Source organism: Nesoenas mayeri (genome assembly GCF_963082525.1).
Source record: "Nesoenas mayeri genome assembly, chromosome: 1".
Taxonomy (NCBI): Eukaryota; Metazoa; Chordata; class Aves; order Columbiformes; family Columbidae; genus Nesoenas; species Nesoenas mayeri.
Window position 1 is genome coordinate 62,022,342 of NC_137541.1, and position 22,174 is coordinate 62,044,515.

The 22,174-nt window shown below is 39.7% G+C and overlaps 1 protein-coding gene across 1 annotated transcript in view; it reads right to left on the minus strand.

Moving 5' to 3' along the window:
* Positions 1–11,938: 11,938 nt before the first annotated feature.
* KIAA1549 overlaps positions 11,939–22,174 on the minus strand; it is a gene marked incomplete at both ends in the record, with an annotated part of 141,160 nt that continues 130,924 nt past the window's right edge. Inside the window, 3 exons of the mRNA XM_080360630.1 lie at positions 11,939–12,193; positions 17,783–17,937; positions 19,771–19,916. Coding sequence (XP_080216756.1) covers positions 11,939–12,193; positions 17,783–17,937; positions 19,771–19,916 — 556 coding nt within the window. The remainder of the gene's footprint in view (positions 12,194–17,782; positions 17,938–19,770; positions 19,917–22,174) is intronic.

Here is a 22,174-nt window from a genome sequence, read left to right on the forward strand (position 1 = left end):
GTTTTGTTTGTTGTTGTTTTTAACACACACCATACTAGTAGTAGTAAACAATCACAAAATATTGCTTCATTAAGGAAAGAAAAATCTCAACATTTCAACACACAACAATTAAAACAAAAAAATATTTCACAAGATCTCGCAGTTTAACCCAAGCCAGCAATACAACCATGATAGCCGCTCACTCATCTCCTCCCTCTCCCCCATCCCAGTAGGGGAGAGAATTAAAGGGGAAGGGAGAAACTTGGGTTGAGATAAACACAGTTTAATAAAATAATAAAATACTAACACACTACTATTAAATATATATTAAAAATAGAAATAAAAGATACTCAAGGCAATTCCTCACAAACTCCATCCACACTAAGCAGCCAGTCTCAGGAAGCAGCACCCTGGTCCTGATGAGAGGAAAAAAAGGAAAAAGGCAGAAAGGCTCAGAGGCCTCTACAAAATGGCAAAAGACTGAACTAAACATCCTGAACCGAACTCCCCCTGCTCGAGAGAAAAAGAGCTAAAGAAAATAAAAGCCCAAGAGCAAGCAAGAGAGAGAACACCCAAGAGAGACAGTAAGAGAGCCCGGAAGGTCCCGACTCTCCTTAAATAATTAGCATGACGCTAATGGGATGGAATACTTTTATTGATCAGTCTGGGTGTTGGTCAAGCGCTGCCCCATCTCTGCCCCCCTTCCTTGATACCTCACACCTGTGGGCAGAGCGCTCAGAATGTCCTTGGCTCTCAAACCAGAGCAATTAAAAGCATAAAAACATTAACTGTGCTGGGGTGTTCTCAAACTAAATCCAAATAATGACCATGCTAGCTATGAAAAAGAAAGGCTTCTAACTGCGCAAAGAAAATTAACTCATTTTCTGTCAAACCTTACAGAAACAAAGGACTCTATATATTATTATTGGTGTTGACTGAAAGAACAGCAGGTTGACATAATAACCACCGCAATCACTGATGGAAAACAAATCTAGCTACACACATCATTTTTTCCTGATTTATTAGTTTTAATAGTGGAAAACGTGTGTTAGCCTGGAAACAGCATGACAGATACTGTGAAAGAAATCTCCACGTATTGCCTTAGTGCCTGCCTTGTGCAGACCTCTTCCTACAGTTCTCCAGTATTACAGAGACTGTTGTCCTGGTTGGGAACACAGAAGTGCCTGCTGGTTATGGCACTGGTTTTCATCTTTGAGGGGATATGTTTCATAGTTTTTTGCATTTTGTTGGCGAAGGCTGTAAGTGCGTGGAGGCAGCCAGTCATGGAAGTAAACCTATTCCAGTCTGAAGAGCTGGAAGCACTTGACACAAGATCTAGAGGTGCTACAGCCCAGCACAACACCCACAAACTAGCTTGGTAACAACCAGGCAATTCTGGGCCACTTCCTAAAGCCTGCCTTTAAAAGCACAGCTTGTTTGTTTTTCACACTTTCCAAAACAATCTGTGTGCAGCTACCTTCAAGGAATGTAGTAGACTCAAACCTCAAGTTTTGCTTCTTGCAGCTTCTGTTGAGGATTCCCAGCTCAGGCAAAATGGGGAAAAAAGCAAAAAAAAAAACCCAAACCATAGTTTTTCATATATTGTAATACCCCCAGGATTTTGTATAGCTATGTTCAAAAATGACACCCCAGTCTCAACAAACTCAGCTATGCAAATGGAATATCTTACAGATCATTTCTGCTGTGAAATATATACTTTTTCTAGACCACTGACCTGTAAATCTCTGACCTAATATAACAGGGGTTTTTTCCTTACTGCTTTGACATCTGACATTGCCAGGTCTGATCTATAGCCTCTTCTTTTCAAGTCATTTGTCTTCCCTTGAAGTGGACTGGGTCACTTAGAAAAATGAGGTCCTGTAATGAATTTAATGAACATGTTACTACTCCTGGAGTGTTCTGGGATCCCTAAACAAAGCAGCAGTATCCTGAAAGCTCAAAGGCTACCAACTTAAACATCTTATCTGTTCCTATGCAACACAATAGCAAAAAAACAGTAATTAAAGAGACTCTCTGAAGTACACACTATGTGTTGTAGTGATCCTAGGCATGGTGGGCTATCACACATACAACATAAAGCAAAGCATTGTACAAAAGGACAAGAAAAGCCCTAACAGTGTTGTCAGTGTTTCAGGGGCTTGTCAATAGTTACAGAATGTGCAGCATAAAATAAGTTGCATCCAAAAGACCTGTGAGATTGAAATAAATACAAAAATTAATATGGAGAAATTGACTATACGTAATTTACAGTAAATATAATCTAAAGATTATCTGTGGTCTGCTGCTACATTTCCTGGAATATTTTTGGCTAGAGAACCCACAGTAGCACAGCTTGTGGGTTACAATCCCTATTTTAAGACCAATCAAGTCACAGTAGAAGGCTGTGGTCTGGTTTTGATGCATATATTAAAGGTGAGTCTACAGTACAATGTCTCATAAATGTGGTTCACAAGCACCATCATAGACCAATGTACTCATGTATTTTGTATTATCTCATGCTCCTAATAATATCACTGACATTATAATACCTCTAATAGTAGATCCCCAAGTAGTGTAATGCTGTCCAAATCCTCTTGACTACCAGGGAGCTACACATACACCCAGCACATGCCTTGTTTTGTTGTTTGGGCTTTTTTCATTGCAATTTAGGAAGATAGACGTTTTTGTTTCCACATGAAACCTTGGAAGCAAAACATAGCTCCTGATCTATCAGTGCGCATAAATAATTTCACCCATGTTAAATTCTGGCGACCCTTCAGACTGCTACATATGGTGCCATGTTGTAGCACTGAGATGGTTTAGGCTCTTGTACTTCTCAAAGTGTGTAAAAAATGACAGCTCCTATCTCCTACTAAGCTGCAAACTACCCTCTCAGAACAATGATGGAAATGTTAATGCTCCAGTCATTTACTGTACATTGTCCAGTCAAATTCTATGTCCTTGGACCAAAAAAATAATCCTCAATGGAGAAGAAATCTGTTCCAGTTCATATGATTTAGTACAAAGAAAAGCAAAAAACCAAAAGAGATGAAACCTGCATGGCTAAATAAAAATATGACTGAAAGCCAGGAGTTTGAACCCTGACACTGCCGAACATGCTGGAACAGTTCTTCATGTTCTTTGGACAAAGCTTCTGAATTTCAGGCATGAAGACACATGGTGCCTGGAAAGGAAAGAGAGACGCAGTTGGCACCTGGGACAGCTGCTGGTCTGCAAGTGTCTCAGATAGACAAACAGAGCAGCAGGGAACATGTAACCGATCAGCACTCCTAATACCAAAAGAGAAAATCATTAGCAGCAGTAACACAGCATTCCAGGGTAACTACTTTAATTTGCCTGGAGATAATATCAATCACATCTGACTAGTGGTTTTTTTAAGTTCTTAATTCAAGACTAAATGGATTGGTACTTGATGCATGACTCTTCATCTTTTGAGATACCATTGCTCTGGTAATGGCTCACATTACTCACTGCCTCTGTCCTTGGGGTTTTAGTGAATGAGCTACATATTAAGCAATTGCACTTTACAATGATTACACTTGGCGAAATCACTAGGGGGATGAGAACTGGCAAGCAACAGAGCTTCCTGCTTGCACAAAACACACAGAGAAAAGACAGAGGTTAAATTCATAAGAAAAGGTGCTGTGTACTGGGATTTTGTAGGGGTTTTGATGAAGCCATTACAAAAACTAGGATTTCAGAAAATTATTGTATTAATAATTAATTACAGCCAAGGAATGAAATACAGGCGTTCTTGGGAAGCATTCACCCTCTCTCATCCTTACATTCCAGATCCTGCTAATTTTGTGATATCAGCAGTACCAGCATCCATTGTGGAATTTAAACCACACTGCAAGTTTCTGTCCCAGAATCAAACATGCACTTTTAAAAGAGCTTCTTTCCAACTCCTATTTCATAATAGCCTTCTGGAAATAAACAGGGGGTAACAATGCAGTATTGTCTCTCAAGTCTGCAAAGAGCTTGGAAAAAAAAATACAGCTCTAAGAGACACACAGACTTTTTCTGTCCAATTCAATGGTATGAAATCTAAAGACACATTCAGTTAACCATTTTGCTCGCCTACCAGAAATAATAGCTCATGGGCCCTTATGTCTTGCTGACATAAAACTTCCCCAGAATTGACTTCTACCTCCAAAGAGAAAGCCTCTCTGCGGTCACAAAGGAAAAATGTTCACTCTCAGTCACCAGCAAACAAAGCTCAGTTTCAAACCCCACACCTTGTTTGTGCCCTTCGCTCTAAGAGCTGGACAACTAACCTAATTGCAAAACTCTGTATGATCTCCCTCTACCACTATGTGTGGTAAAGTCACATCTTCTATATGTAAACCTGCCAGATACATATTTTGGGGACAGTGTGAACTAAACACCACTCATGCCGTGTCAGTCCCAAATCCCTCCATTTCTCTGTCTCTCCAATGGTGTCCCCCCCAGTTCGGTTTTCCATGGGAAGGAATCAAAAGAGCCTGGGGAAATTTATAACCTAATTTAGACGAAGACACCACAGGCCATACAGACCTGGAGCTGAGCTTTCTTCCTGAAGCTCTTCCCCTCAGCATTTTGAAATCAATCCTTTGAGGACTGTAGATATTTTCATGCAAGAACACCTTTCTATGATCTTTTTGTTTCAACTTCTCCCTTGCGATTGCAATCACTTTGGTTTCCCCTCACACTTCTCTCTCTCATTGATCTCCTTTTTCACAAACTTCACGTATTTGCTACTCAGCTTGTGCACCAACCTAAACACAGTGTGCCACGCTTCACCTATTGCATATGAATGGCTTTTTTTTTTTTAAGACAAGCATACAGAAGCATAATGCTCGAGCCCTAGTTAAACTTCCTGCTGGTTCTGTGCTGTTTGGTGTCCGTATATTCTGAACTATTTACTCATTTCAGTTTAACTTTTATTATTCTCTGTTTACTCAATACACTAGGTTTCTTCCCTTCATTTCCAGCCCACAGCTGTACCCAATGTTGGTTGCAACAACCCAAAAGACCCGTCTTGTCCTTTCCTTCTCTTCCCTTTCCAGTGAGGAGCTGGAAATCAAATCAACCCCAACTGATCATATTTCTGCAAGTTCTGCCTCTTTTCTGATGACTTCACTAAGTTATTTTCATTAATACTCTATCGGTGGCTCTTTGCTCCCACACAGAAGTGGGATTATTGTAGGTAATGCTGTGCCAGTGATGCTGTCTGTGGAAGCAACAAACAATTTCTTTGCAGTTCTACTCTGCAAGAGCAAGACTGTGATTTCCAGCATCCTAGCAAATTTTCTTCCATGTGGCAGTGAAGTACAGGAGGATGTAGCAAGAAATACTTGACCGCACATCTACAAATCCTCTAATGGGAGATTCCTCACCTTAAATCTTGAATTTTTGAAGAGTTCTTGTTTAAAGCTGCCATCATCAAGCCAGAAGACAGAAACTATCATAGAATCAAAACTAACCATGGAAACACTTGACAGAAAGTGTTCCATACAAAATGCAAGGCAACTTAACCTGTAACCCTGTTATCCAGGACTGCATGGACTAACAAATCTGGTAACCGGTTCATGAGTTTGTGGGTGCCCAGATCACCTGTATTGCATCGAATTTGAACAACAGATTTTTTGACAATGAGGGTGGTGAAACCCTGTCCCAGGTTTCCCAGAGAGGTGGTAGATGCTCCATCCCTGGAGACATTCAAGGCCAGGTTGGACGGGGCTCTGAGCAACCTGATCTAGTTGAAGATGTCCCTGCTCATGGCAGGGGGTTGGACTAGATGACCTTTGAAGGTCCCTTCCAACCCAAACTGTTCTGTGATTCTATTAACTTTGTATTTGGCAACTATGTTTAAGTACTACTGACAGTGGCTAATCCACAATTCTTTCTCCTGTTTCCTTAAGTTTCCTTAAGATAAAAGCTTCCTGATTTTTTTTACTATTGCAGTATTTTTAAAATTCTTATTTCTTTAGTCAAGTTTCTTTCAGGTCTGCATTTCAGGACCAAAAGAGCACAGCACATTGCCAAACATAACATTGCATTAATTTTCTTTAAGTAAAAGGAGTTCTTTTCTGAAACACAAACACTACCCAGTTACTACTTTTATATCATGTGCAGCACTAAAACGTTCAAACAGCCTGGATGAGAATATCAGCTTCTGAGAAGCCTTGGGATGGAAACCTTAGAGAAGTTTTAATGGGAACATGATAGAATTCTTAAAAAGCATGTACATTAGAATTGGAAATGCAAAACAATAATTTTCAACTTTTAGTCTCTTTTCTAGTCTCTTAATTCCCATTTCACTTCATCTGCTCTACCTGTGGCAATAAGAGGATGATGGTAAGTGAACCTGAAAACCACGTCAGGGATCCACAGAATTTTAGCCTTCATTTCAAAAGAATCTTCAGAGCATTTATTCAAATGTGCCAACATTTTATTCCAATTAAGGCAAGATGTAACAGCCTAAACATAAACTTAATGGAGTAAGAACTATGTAAAATAAACACGACTGGCCAATTACAAAGGAAAACACATAAACATAAAGAGTATTAAAAAAAATCAAGACAAATCATTCCAGCTCTACAAGCTATGAAGTGCAAATAAATGTGTATTTTTCTAGTACTAATGTAACTTTTTTCTCTTCTGTCAGTCTTCAGTGGGATTCATAAGATTGCAGCTCTACTTTGGAAAAGTCTCTAAAAACACAGCACAACTCCACAGGATTTTTGCTTCTCCAGTTTCTTACTCTCAGGATGAGTAAACTCACCCCGGGACTTGGATGACAAAGCCAGACACATCTTGCCAAATGCATCCCAAGTTGTACTAAAGAATCTGTAGGATAAATTCTCCTTCCAAAGCATACATGCAACAAAATGGTTTTCAGTGGAAGTCATGCAGATGTGACCAGGGCCAACATGCAGACCAACATTTGGATGTGAAATACCAATCATGTCAGTATGAGCTGCCACAACATTCTGCCCTCATTGAATTAGTGTTAGAGATACAGAGGAAAATGATTACGGGTCCTCCTTCTGACATAAGGTGCACTTCAAGTGACACCCGCTAAAACAGAGATCCCTGACCTTTGAAGTGCTCAAGTGCACCCACACCAAACCACTACTAAGCTACCGTGAATCTTCAGCAGCATTGCCAAAAACTTTCATAAATAATTTCTGCTGCCTCAGTATTTAGGACCTACAGATAGTGGAACACACAAAGGACAGCAGATTGGTGACACTGAAATACATCCACAGATTTCATCCTCATTTTTAAACAAAACATAACCAGGAAAGAGAAAAGAAGCCCACAACTGATTTTTGCTTCCACATGTAAGCACTTCAGAGCTGCTACTTTTCCCTAGGCACATCTAAACAGTTCTGGAGGAACCCCACAGCCACAGTGAAGTGCTTTTGGGAGTCTCACTGATCAGAGACGTTCCTTGCTGGTGCAGACCAGCACTGCAAATGGTGAAGGACTGCAGAGAAGAGCGGTTGTGTTATGGGATCAGCTTGAGTAGAGGCAGGAGGAGCTCCCAACATTTTATTTCTTTTTAGTGCACTATTGCAGGTGCACCTGTAGACCTGGTTACTGTCCTCTGCCTTCTGACCATCAGGTGTTACCTTTTTTATAAATCCATTTTCAGCTTTATGTCCATGTTCAGAAAACAACAAACAGGTATTTGTTTGTTTGTTTGTTTTTTTAACCCATTTATTTCTTCACTGCTGCAAAAATACGGCCCTGACCACGTTACCACCTCAAAGTCACAAATGTTCTTCATCATGCCACTTCAAAGCTCCTGGCCAAGTTGTGCCTTTTTTCAAGGATTGACACCTGTTAACAAAGAACTGCCAGATAAGGCATGGAATGGAAACCGCCCATTTCTTCTGTGAGCTGAAAAATTGCTAAAGCTGGAAAAGGGTAGAATGTAGTAAGTGTTTAAAATGAGTTCAACTGCCTACTGCCATCCACATGACACAACTGGTGAGTTCACTTGGGCTCGAATACATACCAGCTGCCTTGTGTAATCCATCAATGTGTTTTCTAGCCATGAGTTAACACACAAGTGTCAGTAGTTTCGGTTCTTGGGGGGTTATGATCCCTGTGAACAGCCTCTTTCCAATGTAACACTGTAACCCTGCTGTCCCTCGTCTGATTTGAAGGCACTGGCTTCAGCACTTGGTAGGAATGTGTACTTCTGGGTGGTCAATCTATTTACGTACCTATGTGTGTGCGTAGAGGTGCATGACACTGGGGTAGCCAGCATCTCAGCAACAACTCCTTTGGGTGCAGAGGTGATGTAAAGACCTTGTGTAATGCTGCTGCTCTCCAACCACAATATATGAAGCCTGTTTCAAACTACTGTAAGTACAGGACATTGCAAAGGTCAGTGAAATTCCACTTACCGTTCCAAAGTGTGTGTATTTAACGTGACAGGTCTAGCACCTATGCAAATCACTCCTCCTAAAAGTGGAGCCATGTCACTGTCAGGACCACATGTTACATCCTGCTAGAGAATATTTAGAGCATTGAAGTGTGCCTCGCCTCTCAAACCGAGTGTATGAAAAATAATTGTAAAATTTCACTTGGCTCCAAAGATAATCAAGAAGCAGGCTACAGGTCAACATTTTGGCCATGAGAAGGAAAAGCAAACCAACCAAGCTAAATTACATAGCTCTCATCTTGCCAAATTCTTCTGTCTGCCAAACTAAACACAGACTAAACACAAATGTCAAGGAAAATTGTGAAGAAAGAGAAAAGCCTGAGGATTCCATGAACCAGATGGTTTAGTCGTGGAAATGGATGTAACTGTTGGTAACAGCTTTCTGTGCCTGTACCAACTTCTCATCTGATCGGTGTTCTCAGAAACTGGTAGGTTCATTAACAGATAGTTAAATTCAGGATATTTCAAGTTTCAGAAAAAGAAAAGGCTTCTTCCCCCCACACCTTTTAATAGTGCAATAGAAAAAAAAAAGGCAAAAGAGCTCAAGCACACAGGGATGCAGAAACTTACAGATTATTTTTCCCAAAATTCCCAAGTAGAACACATTTTGGCACATGCATTCCACAGAGTCCTTTTGTAACACATGAAAACCCAGCTTTTCCTGTAGCTGCAGCAAATGAAGTGTGGGTCTCCATTATGAAGACCATCCTTGGAACTAGTGCTTTATGTGTTACTTTTCTTATTATGTGAAGATACAGATGATACCATACCATTTTTTGTCAACAGTGGATCAGGTCTCCAGTCAAAATAACTTCCAAACACAGCTTTCTGACTTCTTATATTTTACTGTCCTGCCCTGTGAACTTGAAAGGTTTTAAATAGGGATTTTTGCATTAGAATGCCTCTTTTAATTTACCAGTACATATTTATCCTACGTTCTTCATAAGATTTGGGACTGAAAAGAAAAAGGATGTTTTTCCAAACATAAAAAGATGGAATATCACAATACTGTCACCATCACTAGCAAAAGTTAATGAGAAATGGCTTAAGTAACTCTAACTTTCAAAGCTCTTATTTCACATTCCTTCTTAAATAGCTGGAACCAGTAGCCAGACAATGAACTTACATTCTAGAAGCCCACAGTTTCTTGAAATGAAGTCACAGCAATGTGCTAATATCATAAAGACTGACCTCTGCAGAATTAAGCTGCAGAAGGACGTGAAGAGATGGTTTTAATGGGAACACTTAGGAACAGTTGGTCTTCAACATTATCAAAAAGATCAAATGAACATTGCCTGATACACTCTTCATTCTGCAAAACCTGACATTTCGCAGCAGTATTGGCAACGTTCATGATTACAAACCTGGCAGAAAATAAATGTTTTTTTATTTCTATCCTAGAAGTGATTATCACACAAAAAGCCTAAAAAATTCACAACATAGTAACCTGCTGGTACTGCTGTTCAGAACCATGCTGGTGTTTCACTTCATTCAAACCTCAGCCAGTGCTCATGAGCTCTTTAACTACTGGCCTGGGGACTGCAAATCAATTTAGACTGCGTCGCTACAGTAAGTCTCTAAAGCAATTTCATACAGCCTTTTGATGACCATGGGTAAACAGAAAAATAATTGAGCTTCCTAATAAAGAGAGAAAATACACCACCTTTTTTCCACATCAGTGAACAGCCAGTTGCTTCCTAGTTTTGTTTTTGGCGATTAATATTATCTACATACCTCGTGAACAAGGTACATAGGGTTCTTCCATGTCATCCTCCTACCTGTTTTCATTTCAGTCTGAGTTAAGTCCTGTCACAGTCCTTGACCTGTGCACTGGAACCAGAAACAGATTTGGTAGCCAAAGACCACTGTATCACACCAGTATGATATATCTGTATTTTACCAATGCCATTTCTACCCCAGTAAAAGAGGCAAATGCTGCTCTACCCTGATCAACTGCCCAATGATATTTTTGGTGGAATACTGCTCTTTAGACCTTCTATGACTACCATTTGCTAGTGTTTGAAATACCCATGCTCTAGCACTGCATAGTTTTGCTTTTCATTTTTCTAGAGCAAGGCTCCCAAGCCTCCTCACAAACACTGAGCTTACCCTCTATGTCTGTGACAGTTTGTTAGCTTGAGTTCAGTCTGATCTTAAAATAAAAACACTCCAACAAATCATGGCTTAAGCAAAATTTCAGTATGTATTATGTCAGTTACAGTTATGCAATGGCCAAATATTAGTAAACTTGTAGCTAATATTAAATTAAAACTCTGGAAAAAACAGTGACAAACATTTCCATGGCACGTACCATTCTTACCATGGGGATAATGCTTACCCTTTGTCCAAACGGACAGTGGAAACAAGTATAAATATAGAAACTGACTCAAAACAGCAAATCTAAGCCTATGTTAGTGCTCTAAACTGTCACTGACTTTCACTAAAATTATTCAGATCCAAACATAAGCAATGACTTAGGATATCAATTTATAATGTAATGCTGGTGACCCTGTACCAGTCAGGCTGGATTGGTTCCTGTCCACAAAGCAAACTACAGAGTGGCAATATTTTATTGTGGGTCTTGCAAGAGCATACAGTATGTAATATATTTTTTTAAAGATATACATACACATTACTCCAAATTTAACTGTGGCTGAGCTCCTCTCCCAGTTTTCAATAATTTTTAAACAAAATAAATACCAAGCCCTTTCTGTTCGGATGCTTTGCTTTGTTTTTCCAGCCTGAACAAGTCTACAGATATTTTCTTAGTTATACAAGGCCAATGTTTCACTCTGCAAACATTGAAGATGAAGGAACACTTGAAGCTTCAGCACCAGAAGGGAAACAAGGAAGAGTGCAGAGGGTAGCTCCATTTGGAAGCATAGAGCTATAACAATGATTGTTCCAGTTTGTTACAAGTAGCTCATAAAGACTTTTATTCTAAACAGTCCCATTGTTTCTGACAACCAAAGTGATTCTTACATGGGATCACACCATCAACACTCTTGAGCTGATAGTGTTTGTAATCTTGCAGAACGGCAACACAGACAAATTCTCCGTAAGCACTGGAGAGATCAGAACACCTGTAATCTCTTGCAAAATGTCATCTCAGTTTATTCAAAGAGTCACCTACTTCCTTAGAAAAAGGAGTCTATCATACTTGGGAGTTTGTTCCTGTGATTTTTTTGTTGCTGGAGTGTTGAGTTCTTGACCTAATGTTTTATTATGTGTTAGGTCGAATGAGGGTAGGGAGAGAAGAGGAGCACCGTAATATTAGCAGATTAATTAATATTACATGTGATGACACTGATTGTTTTCCCTGTTTGTCCCCCATCTCTCCTTATTATCCTCATTTTGCTGCCTTTTTCAGTTTTTCCAGAGTGTTGTCAACAGAGCTGTGAAAGTTCATTCTTTTGAGAGGACAACATTGCTGATTTCCTCTAAGTCTTTGCTTCCATAGGAAGCAGATACCTGGTAGATTTGCAAGGGAATGCTAAATCAGCTGTGGAAGTTCTGCACCGCTGTCTGTTTCTGAGAAAGCCGCAGAAGTTCTTCTCTAATTGCTTTGATAAGAGAGGCTGAAGAGTGCCCTGGCTGGAGGTCCTCAGTGGAACTGGTGGTGTAGCAAAGGCCCTGGCCCTGAAGGCTGTTGTGTGGAAGCTGAGCAGGGGGTGCCGAAGGCTGCCTGGCTGAAGTCCTCGGCATCGGGAATACTGGTGAGGAGGAATATTCTTGGTGTCCATGCATATGCGTCTGGAAAAAGGTAGAAAGCATTATTGTACTTTCTGAACAAACATGATGATCCCAGAAAATACAAGAAAGCAAAAAGGCAAGTAACAGAGGGAAAGCAGCATGGAGATGCGTCTATCTGCTGCCACTGTTCTTCTGTTGTATGAATGAGTGGTTCCTCTTAAGGAGCACAAAATAACAAGGATACACAAAATTGCTGGACTGCCTCAGCTATAGGGATTTTCAAAATCTCTTCAAGCATCCATTAAAAAGTCTGACCTCCTTTCTAATCTATGGCACTTTAGAAACTGAAGTGGAAGGAAGTGGGGAGAAAAAACCACAGCACTAGAGGCCAACAGAACTGGCTGTTCTTTTCTTGCCTTTCCATCAACTTCCTAAATGACAACAAGGAAATTACTCTCTTTCCAGCTGTCATTTCTCCATAATATTTATAAACAAAGATACTACTGCTTTCACCTTCCCCTTTTCTGCCTGGCTTGCTGGTTCTGACTGTCCACTTGTGAGGACCCTGTGACTGACCAGTGCCCAGGAAAACATGGTCAACAGAGGAACCAGCAGGAGAAAATTATTGAAAAGGGAAAGATTAGATTTTTCTATATTCAACAGCTGGTTTACACATCTGAAAAACACTATCCCCGTTTAGGGACAATACTTGTTTCAGGGTAGAAAGGGGTTAATTCTGCATTTGTTCAGTAACCTAAATTTTCTAACAAAGCAAGGGAGAAACAGAACAGAAGCCTGAGTTTATGGACCTGCATCTGGAAAAAAAAAAATCTGCTTACACTAAAACAAAGCATGAATGCACAGCACACTATGTGACTGCACAGACTCCCAGTACGGACACGAACGAAGTACATTTCGAAAATCTAAATTCCAGCTGACATCCCTAAAGCATTTCCTCTTGCCTCGTGTTGCTGAAAGCAGTGAGACAGCCAGGACACAACACTGGACACAAAAGACTTGAACAACACAACTGGGAGCAAAGCAGCACAGTCCCCTTTCAAAGGCTAGGCTTGAGGAGCTGCAGCACGGTCAGATCACAGTTATCACAATTTAGCGAGCACTATCTTTGTGGATAAACCTTAAGTAGTAGTAGAAAGAGCAACCTGATGAGGGAAGAAAGGACAGCAAGGTCTGCTAGAAGGGGATTTGGGGGTGAGGGGAATGAAAGGATTGTAAAGCAGAGCCCAGGAAGGGTATGGGGGACCTAATGCAACAGGGAACACAAAAATGCATGAAAGTATGTTCCTTAACATCTCCAATAATATAAATGAATAAAATCTAAACCATTTTGTATAAAGTAGAACTAATAATAGATTCTGACTCTCTTGCGCAGCTCGTGTAAAGCACTGATCAGTTACACAGCTGATTTGGGGAGAGAGATCAAGAGGAAAAGAGGCTTTAATAGAAGAATGATAGGTAAAGAAGGTTTTCCAAGTAACATCCTGTCTTCTTTCTTTGAAAAGGAGGTGATTTTAGTATCAGAAAGGAATGAACAGGTCTCTTGATTGTTCAGAATTATTCATGAAACCTGAAACTAATTCGTAAGTGTAGCCTAGAGTTAGCAAACCTGACAAGTGCTCTGTGGGTTTATAGAAGAGATGACATAAAAAGTATTAAAAGCAAACATTCCTTCACACTTGAGTCTTAACAGCAACCCAAATTATGTTCAGATTACTTTCACATTAAAATGGATTATGTGATTCAGCTCCCATCTCATACTGCATTGAATTGGCACTATAAGAATGCTTCTTAAGGGAAGCTAGGAAGAACATCTGAAGACGGCAGTGGCTGTTTTTTAACATTAAAGCTATCAAAGTTTTCTTAAATATCTCAGAAAAACAGAAATGTGTATTTCTGTGATTTCATAGATAACATCAGAATTAAATAGGTGTGAGAACTTCCAAAAGCAGATTGGTTTAGAAACCTAACCTATACTAAACTGGAACATCACAATAAGGAGAATAAAAAGGTCAGAGAGGCAGGAAGAATTTTTGCACTTTTTTTTGCTTTTAAGTTCTTTACTAACAGAAATATGCATTGATATATGACAGTATATATGTAACAATATATAGTTTTATATAAGATCTATAAATTATATATTTTTATAGAGAGACTTCTGTATAATTAACAGCAGTACAAAATAATTGACAAAAATATCTTCATTGAATCTTACTTCTTGAGGAATGAAGATTTATGAGATCACATTGGGAACTTGTTGATCTCCATGTAATTGTTGAACTCGGCCAATTTCAACTGAATTGGATGTATAAATACACACACACACATATATATGTATTAACTGATATATATTTTAAAAATTGCAAAAATAAGTAGCTATTTAGAATTAACCTGATCTGTGCTATCACTGGATTTGCTTCTGAGTGGCAGAAAGGCCGGGTTAGGCTGTGCTCAGCCGGACCTGTCAGTCAGCACGTATCTCACAGGGGACAGCTATGGGACATGAGAGGCAACTTGAAGTATACCCTGTTTCCCCAAAAATAAGACAGGGTCTTATATTAATTTTTGCTCCAAAAGATGTGTTAGAGCTTATTTTCAGGTGATGTCTTATTTTGCCATGAACAACAATCTACATTTATTCTTGAACAAAAAATCAACATTTATTCAAATATAGTCATCTCACCACATTATGAAACATCATCATAACTCTCCAGACCCTGAATTCCATTGTGAATTTCTTGTGATTCTATTTCCTTTAGAACCATTTGCCCCATTTTTTCACGTCTAGCAATAGCGGTTTCCTTAAATGAGCACCTCTTGCCCATGTAGCCTGCTCGTAGCGCATTGGCAACGCAACTGTCAGTTGTCTGTCAGATGTCTGCTTTTCTTGGTGAAGGGTCTATCTCTCCTGCTGCATTTTATTGACAATTAACTTTATTTTTTTACATGTATAGCTGCCTGGACACTATTTAAATTATTTTTTTTTAATGAACTGTAACTAGGGCTTATTTTTGGAGTAGGGCTTATATTTCAAGCATACTCAAAAATCCTCAAAAAATCATGCTACTGCTTATTTTTGGGGTAGGTCTTATTTGCAGGGAGACAGGGTAGTGAGATGCTTTAGAGACACTAGAGTGGCCAGCCAACAATAGAGTAAAAGGATAAAGTTGGCTTGGAGAAAACACTGGCAAACTGGAGAAGACGTGGGAGAACAGTGAAGAGCTAGAGGGGCTTGTAGATGGATAGAAGGAGATGACAGGCGGTGGTAGGAAGGTAGGGAGATGCAAGATGCTACAAACACCTATAAGAAACCAGCTTCTTTTATTCTGCTGCTCAGATGACTATCTGCTCACTATTGTATTTTGCGTAGCTAAGGAAATGCTGTAATTATCCTGGTTGCCCAGGCCTTCCAGCTGGAGAATTAGGGTCAATTGGTGGCAACCTGCACACTGGCTTTGGTTCAGGAGATACAAGTGAGAGGTCATATTCCAGCAGAAAATCAGGTGTTGATGGCAAGAATAATAGGTGAGGATACTTTGAGAAAAGGGCCATTGCAGGAACACAAACACAGATCCCTCTCAAGTCTGTAGGTGAGAAGAAGTGCTCTAGATCTAATCTTCCTAAAGAGTTTTATTTTAGAAACTGGTTCAGAATGAGGGAAAGCTAAGGCTGTTTGCAAAAGATCAGTTGAATACTGCAGCAAAAGGAACATGACTCTCATGAAGTAAATCCTCCTTTCCAAAAGGAGGAAAGACAAATTTAGAGCTCTGTCTTAGTGAAGGAATCTGAATGTTGAAAGTAATTAAACTAAAGAAAATGACATGACTAGCACTTATCTAAGAACGTCTTTTTTTTTTTTTCTTAAATGGGAAGAATCCTTTGCAAAAAAAAGGAGAGGGAGAGGAGAGGAGAGGAGAGGGGAGGGGAGGGGAGGGGAGGGGAGGGGAGGGGAGGGGAGGGGAGGGGAGGGGAGGGGAGGGGAATTCCTCAGAGGAGAAAGAAAGTGCAAGCACCAGGTGAGCTCCCCTACAATTAAATGACACAATACAGACAGATTTGGTCCATGATCTCCTCCTTTTGCTTAAAAAAAAAAAAGACAAAAATCACATTGCAGTAACATTTGAACTGCAGCAACCAATGCGCAAAAATTTCTGTCGAAGTGGAGGAAGTGTTTAAATTCTGATTAATTAAAAGTCAGCCTAGATTGAGGTGACATATACGCATCTAAAATGGTGACTCAAAGTGTAAACTGCAACCAAATAATATTCTATTGGGCCAGGAATCTTTGACAGTTGTGCAGGTAACTGATGTTAAAACACTGATCTGGAAGTCGTTTTCAGAAAAGACAGACAAATGATAAGAAGGGGCAGTGAATGCTAACCACCTGGAGATGTCTCTGGAAATGGAACAGAAGAGACATTAAGACCTCTCATGCAAGTGCTCTTCTAGAGGTAAACTGAAATTACGTACTTGCATTCAAGCGCAGATTTCAAGTTAAATCAGGCAAATACATCTTTCAGCTTTGACAGTTTAAGTTTTTGAATAGTATCAGTAGGGCCCGTCTCTGCTGTGCCCAGTTCTAAAAAACTTCATGCTGCTCCTCTCAAGTTCATCTGGAGTGGTGGCAGCTCAGTTTCACCAAAATCGAAAGATAAAGCCCATCCTGTGCATTTTCTTTCTGCAAAGCCATTTAGAGATCATGCAATACTGTAAGGCAACCTCAAGTAATGTGAACACACACCGCCCTAAGTATGCAAAAGAAAGAGGTCCTTCCTTCCTCCCTCAAGGAAGAAACCACAAAAATCATAGTTTAAGCAAAGGAGCAAAAGAGGGAGCATGAAGTTGTCACTCTCAAGAGTACTACAACAAAGCGCTCACATGTCAGTCGGCTTCAGGATGCAAATACAAAGAAGGACAGGGAGCAGGCAACTGTATCCTTCCTGGAAAGACCATACATGATCTTCAACCTCACACATCAGGTTGAATCAGAAACATCAACCTCTAGCAGCACTGCTGCCAAGAACATGAAGTCACGATGGCTGCCTAGGCAACACTGGTAAATGAATACATATTAATTTACCACATCCTGCTAACTGAGGCTAGGAAAACAGCTTGTTTAGAAACACCTCTCCTGTTACGTGCAACTATGTGCCTTATTCCGTTGCCCTGACTCCTGCTGTTGCGCACTGATACAGAAGACGAAAGAACTACACCAATACAGAGTAGGACGGTAGTCTGGGACAATTTATTTCAATGTTTTCTACTTACAATGATCTCAAAATACAGAGGCATATTTCAAAGAAGAAAATGGAAAGCAGTATCCACCTCTGCCGGAGCTCAGAAGCAGAACTGGGTGAACTGCAACTAATGGGTGAAGGCCTCAAGTGAGAAAAAAAATAATAAAGGTTAGGGTAAAGTGAGAGAAAGCAGTTAGAGAGAAGCAAAGGCGAAAGAACAGCAAGCAAAACTTAGAAGAGCTAACAAGGGTTCAAGAAGCAAAGCAAAGAATGTCAGAGAAGCAACTGAAAGTATTCCAGGGGGAAAAAGTTCCAAACAGTAATGCAGGAAAAAAAAAATACCCGAACATATCACTACTTCGGAAACTATGCAAATGTGTAACACAGTACTCACTGCATCTCGCCTAGCATATTCCTCCTCTCCACGGTACTGGGGCCACCCTGGCCCCCCCGGCTGGCCATGCCCTGCTCTGCCTGAGGGGATCTCCACTTGTTGACCTCCGATCCTGCTAGCAATTCCCACCTGAGTGAGGTGCTGTATCTGAGAACCTTAAAAGCAAATATTCGTTTTTTTCATCTTTATACACAGTCAAGTTTGTAGGGCAGACAAACGACAACATAAAACTTTGTTGGAAGCAGGAGACAAGAAGAAAGCGGAGCTCTGTTTCTGTGCAATTAATAAAACAATCAGCAGAAAGAAGGCTGTCAGCATAGAATAAAGAAGGAAAAGTTACGTGCATTTTGTGCAGTTCATTGGAGTGTGATGCTTTTCATTGGCACTGCACTGAACGAAGAGGTTGGGATACATGCATCTCAGACATGGACTACACTTCATTCCAAAAATACGCCAGCCCTTTCCAAATAGCATTTACTGAAAGCCCTGGCAATGCTTTCATGTAAATTACTTAGCAGCAAAGGGAAGACATTTGCTCCTGTGGTTATACCTTATTTGCATCACACTGGCAAGACACGAACTCTCCAGACTGCTTTCTATTCCATCGCTACATGACTACATAAGAGTATGGTTCTTTCAGCTTTGCTTTGCAGTTAAATATTAAACGATGCTGTCATTGAGTAACAAGAAGGTCAGAACACACTGTATCTCCTTTCAGGCTGAAAGCAAACCTCCTCCTTTCTCCTGTCCCTTCCCTGCTTTCCCCGCTTCCACTGCTTTCAAACACATTCAAGGATAGCCATCGCCATTAATTGTAAGAGACATGGAACAACATGTCAGCTTTTTGCCTGAATTTCCTCCTACAGGGAAACAGGATTTATTATTATTATTATATTATTTATTAAAAATGAAATACATTTAATAAACTCACAGATATGTAAGAGAAAACTCTGTGTGTGTATGTAAAAAAAGGGAGGAAAAGACAAAACCAGTGTGATTTACATGATGGACAGTTAGGACACTTTCATATTTTCCACTCAAAAAAATTTTTGAGAGGTTTGATATTTGCACATAATTATACTGAAGGACAGGAACTAATCATCTGAATTGCCTCCAAACTTCAATGCAGAATATTTATGAACATTTAGAGAACAGTGTGAACCAGACAATAAAATAATCATCATTTAGCTGTAATAGTCACTACATCTCTGTCATTCTCAGGTATGGGGAGAGGACAGCAGGTATCAAAACCAGGACTCCAACCTGGGTAGGTACTTGTATTTCCAGTCTTTTCAGCTCCCCAGGAAGAAAATATTTCTCTGAGAGAAAATTAACTGTGCCATTTGCATAAAAGCAGAATATTTTATACTTAGAATCAGTTTTTGATGCTTAATTGCCATGTGATGTTAGAATCTTATTCATGACAGCATTGATGAGTGCTATAGAAATTACCTCACAACCAAACCAGGGAAGGTGATTTCATATGGGACAGGAGCAATAGATAATATAATCAGAAAGTAAAAGATCCTGCTTTTATGCATACACTTCTAGGAAAAGAAATGAGAAATAAAGATGCAGAAAAGTATTAAAGTTGCCATTTAGCAGGCTGATGTGAGATGCATCAGTTAGCTCATTTAGTACAAGAGAAATAGTAAGCAGTGGAAAGCTAGCATACACCGTACACTCTAAAACAATTAAGTAATTTTCCATTCTTAGAGAACAGTGGTTTTTTTGAAAATACACTATGCGATAACTAATGCTTGTAAGATACTAAAAAGGTGACAAAGCACTGCCTTTTTCTGCAATGTCCTACGGACGTAAAGTTAATCTCATCTTGTGATCATTTTTTTTTTGGCAGTGAAGACAAAGACCACATGTCGAGCGTAGCAGCTGAAGGAGAATAACGCCTTAATGGTTACCTCAGTTTAAGAGCAGATACGGAAAAGGACCAGTTAATTTAGTGCACATTCAACTTAAGCGAAGCGTACCTGCAGTGCTTCCAACGGGTCGTGGCCGTGCCACGGATGGCACTTCCTCTGAGTATATCGCTCTGGAGGAATACTGAACCTCAGGTGGCTGCTGGTCTGGATGCATTATCTCTGCAGGTTGAAGGAAACCTGGCCCAAAGTTCTGCCTGTAGAAAAGTAAGGACTCAAGATTACAATAAGTGAATTGCATAATTAGAAACAGTAATGCAGGTGCACCTCATAAAACAACTCTTTAGGCTGACTTTTAATGTACGTCTTAACCCTGAATGTTAAAGAAAACCATCACATCTGAGGAATATATTCCTCCTTCATGACCTGCATTGCACAGGAATAGGAGTTAGAAATTCTAACAAAATTTCACACAAGCGTTTTTGATATGTTTCAGCGTCCTCAATACAGAGAAAAGCATCCACAGATCTTTTTTCCCCCTTGAGGAAAAACAGCTTATTCAATGAAAAAAAGTACAATAAGAATGCAGTATGGATGTACCTGCTTACCTCGGCAACAAATCTGACTTTCGCTCAAGAGTTTTTGGGCGCACAGTTTTGGTCTGAACCAAATCAAAATTGCATTACATGTCAATTTAATGGATAATTATTGAATCATCAAGTGTTCAGGAAATTTTCAAAACTTTGCTCTTTAACATTGAACCTACACAAAGCTGTCATTAGCATATATGAGGAGATGCAATGTATAGTAAAATGAATGTTTCCTACAATTCAGGTTGGTGCTGGCAGTTGTTGTTACATATTTACTGAAAAGAGTTAACAACAGAAACCATAATCAATCAAACTTCAGTAACTGTGCAAAGCTAATGGGACTTGTAAAAGAAACCCTATAATTCCTTCACAGAACAGGAGTAGAGAGGAAGATGGAAATTCTGCTTTTCCTGTGCTTCCTGATAATGTATCTTAACCCTGGTACAGAGAGATTGTATTTTAAAAGACTGGTGGCAGCTGAGTTTTCAAGGATTATTGACTCCTATCAATACAGTCAGGGTGTGGATGCCCAAACTCCATGCTAGTGTCTCTTAAACTCCAGGTACAATTAAAGAAGAGAGACACGCTCCTCAAGAGGCACTCAAAGCAAAAGATCAGGTTCATCGTGTCATTTTTTGCAGGAGCGTCTCACTGGTAAGTATAAAGGAAGCAAAGTAAGACAAATATCCTAAGTCAGGCACATGAAATTACACAAGTTGAGGACTAGTGACAAGTTTTCTATGCCTTTTACCACAACAGTATCTAAACCCTTCTAGGATATGGCCACAACCTACCCCATTCCTCAATACCCCAGTTTTACAGCCTTTTGCTATAGAGGAAAATCCCATGACTGCATTTAATTCAAACTATCCTTGATTTGTGCTTTATTTGGAACACGAATCACCTTTGTATGATGGCCAGACAGCAAAGAAAGCTGACATAATAATAAATAGCCTAATAAAGCCAAATATGAACCTAATATAGCACGAGCAAATAATTGTAAATTAAAGTACTAGCTACTTGGCATACAGTATTACACAGAGGAGGTATAAGGGGTTCAAGCTGCAACAACCCCATTGTGGAAGTGCCAGAATTTCCCCAGCTCCCTTGCACACAAGCCCACTTGTCCACTCAGCAGATCCAGAGGAAACAATTTCCAAACAGACTTACAAGCTAGTTAAAATAAATGCTTGAACGGGTAGGTAATATTTAACAATGTCATTTCTGTTATGTTAATCACTGTAACCAGTAAATGATGTGACCATCTGGCCCTTTATGCCTGCAGTGCTCCGCTGGGAACTTGTAGATGATAAATGACCACAATTTTTGATGTTATCTAAATAAAATATTTTCTCAACATTATTGCAAAAGTATTATTTTTGTGCCAATTTTTCAGAGGTCAAGGAGTATATCCTTTATTGCTGATGGGTTTGTACTTGAAAGGTGCATGTTTAATAACCCATCACCCTTCCTTCTCAGTCTTCTTTATAATAGATATAGCTACCCTTTAAAGTCAGAGATTAACAGAAGAGTATAAAAATGGGATACATCTCTGAATCCATATCATACAGACTTTCTGGTGTTCCTTTCTATTTCTAGACTGAGACACAACCTTTGAAAAAACACAGTACATTACAAAAAAAATCATTTATCTCCAGTTATTTAATTAAGTGGGGAAATATTGCCCCCCAAAAACATCAGTTTTACACCACTAATCCACTATGGCTAAGTATCTCTATCTCTGTTGCATGATGCAATATTCATTTCCTGGTAAAAGCTGTCCATTGTGCCTTTAAGTTTGCCGAGCTGTTATGTGACCTAGGTCTTTTACATGTAATTTTTTTTAACCAGGTTGGTTCCACCCCATTAAAGACACTGACTGCATTTGTACACAGAAGGGAACAGTACAGTCACTCAACTATTAT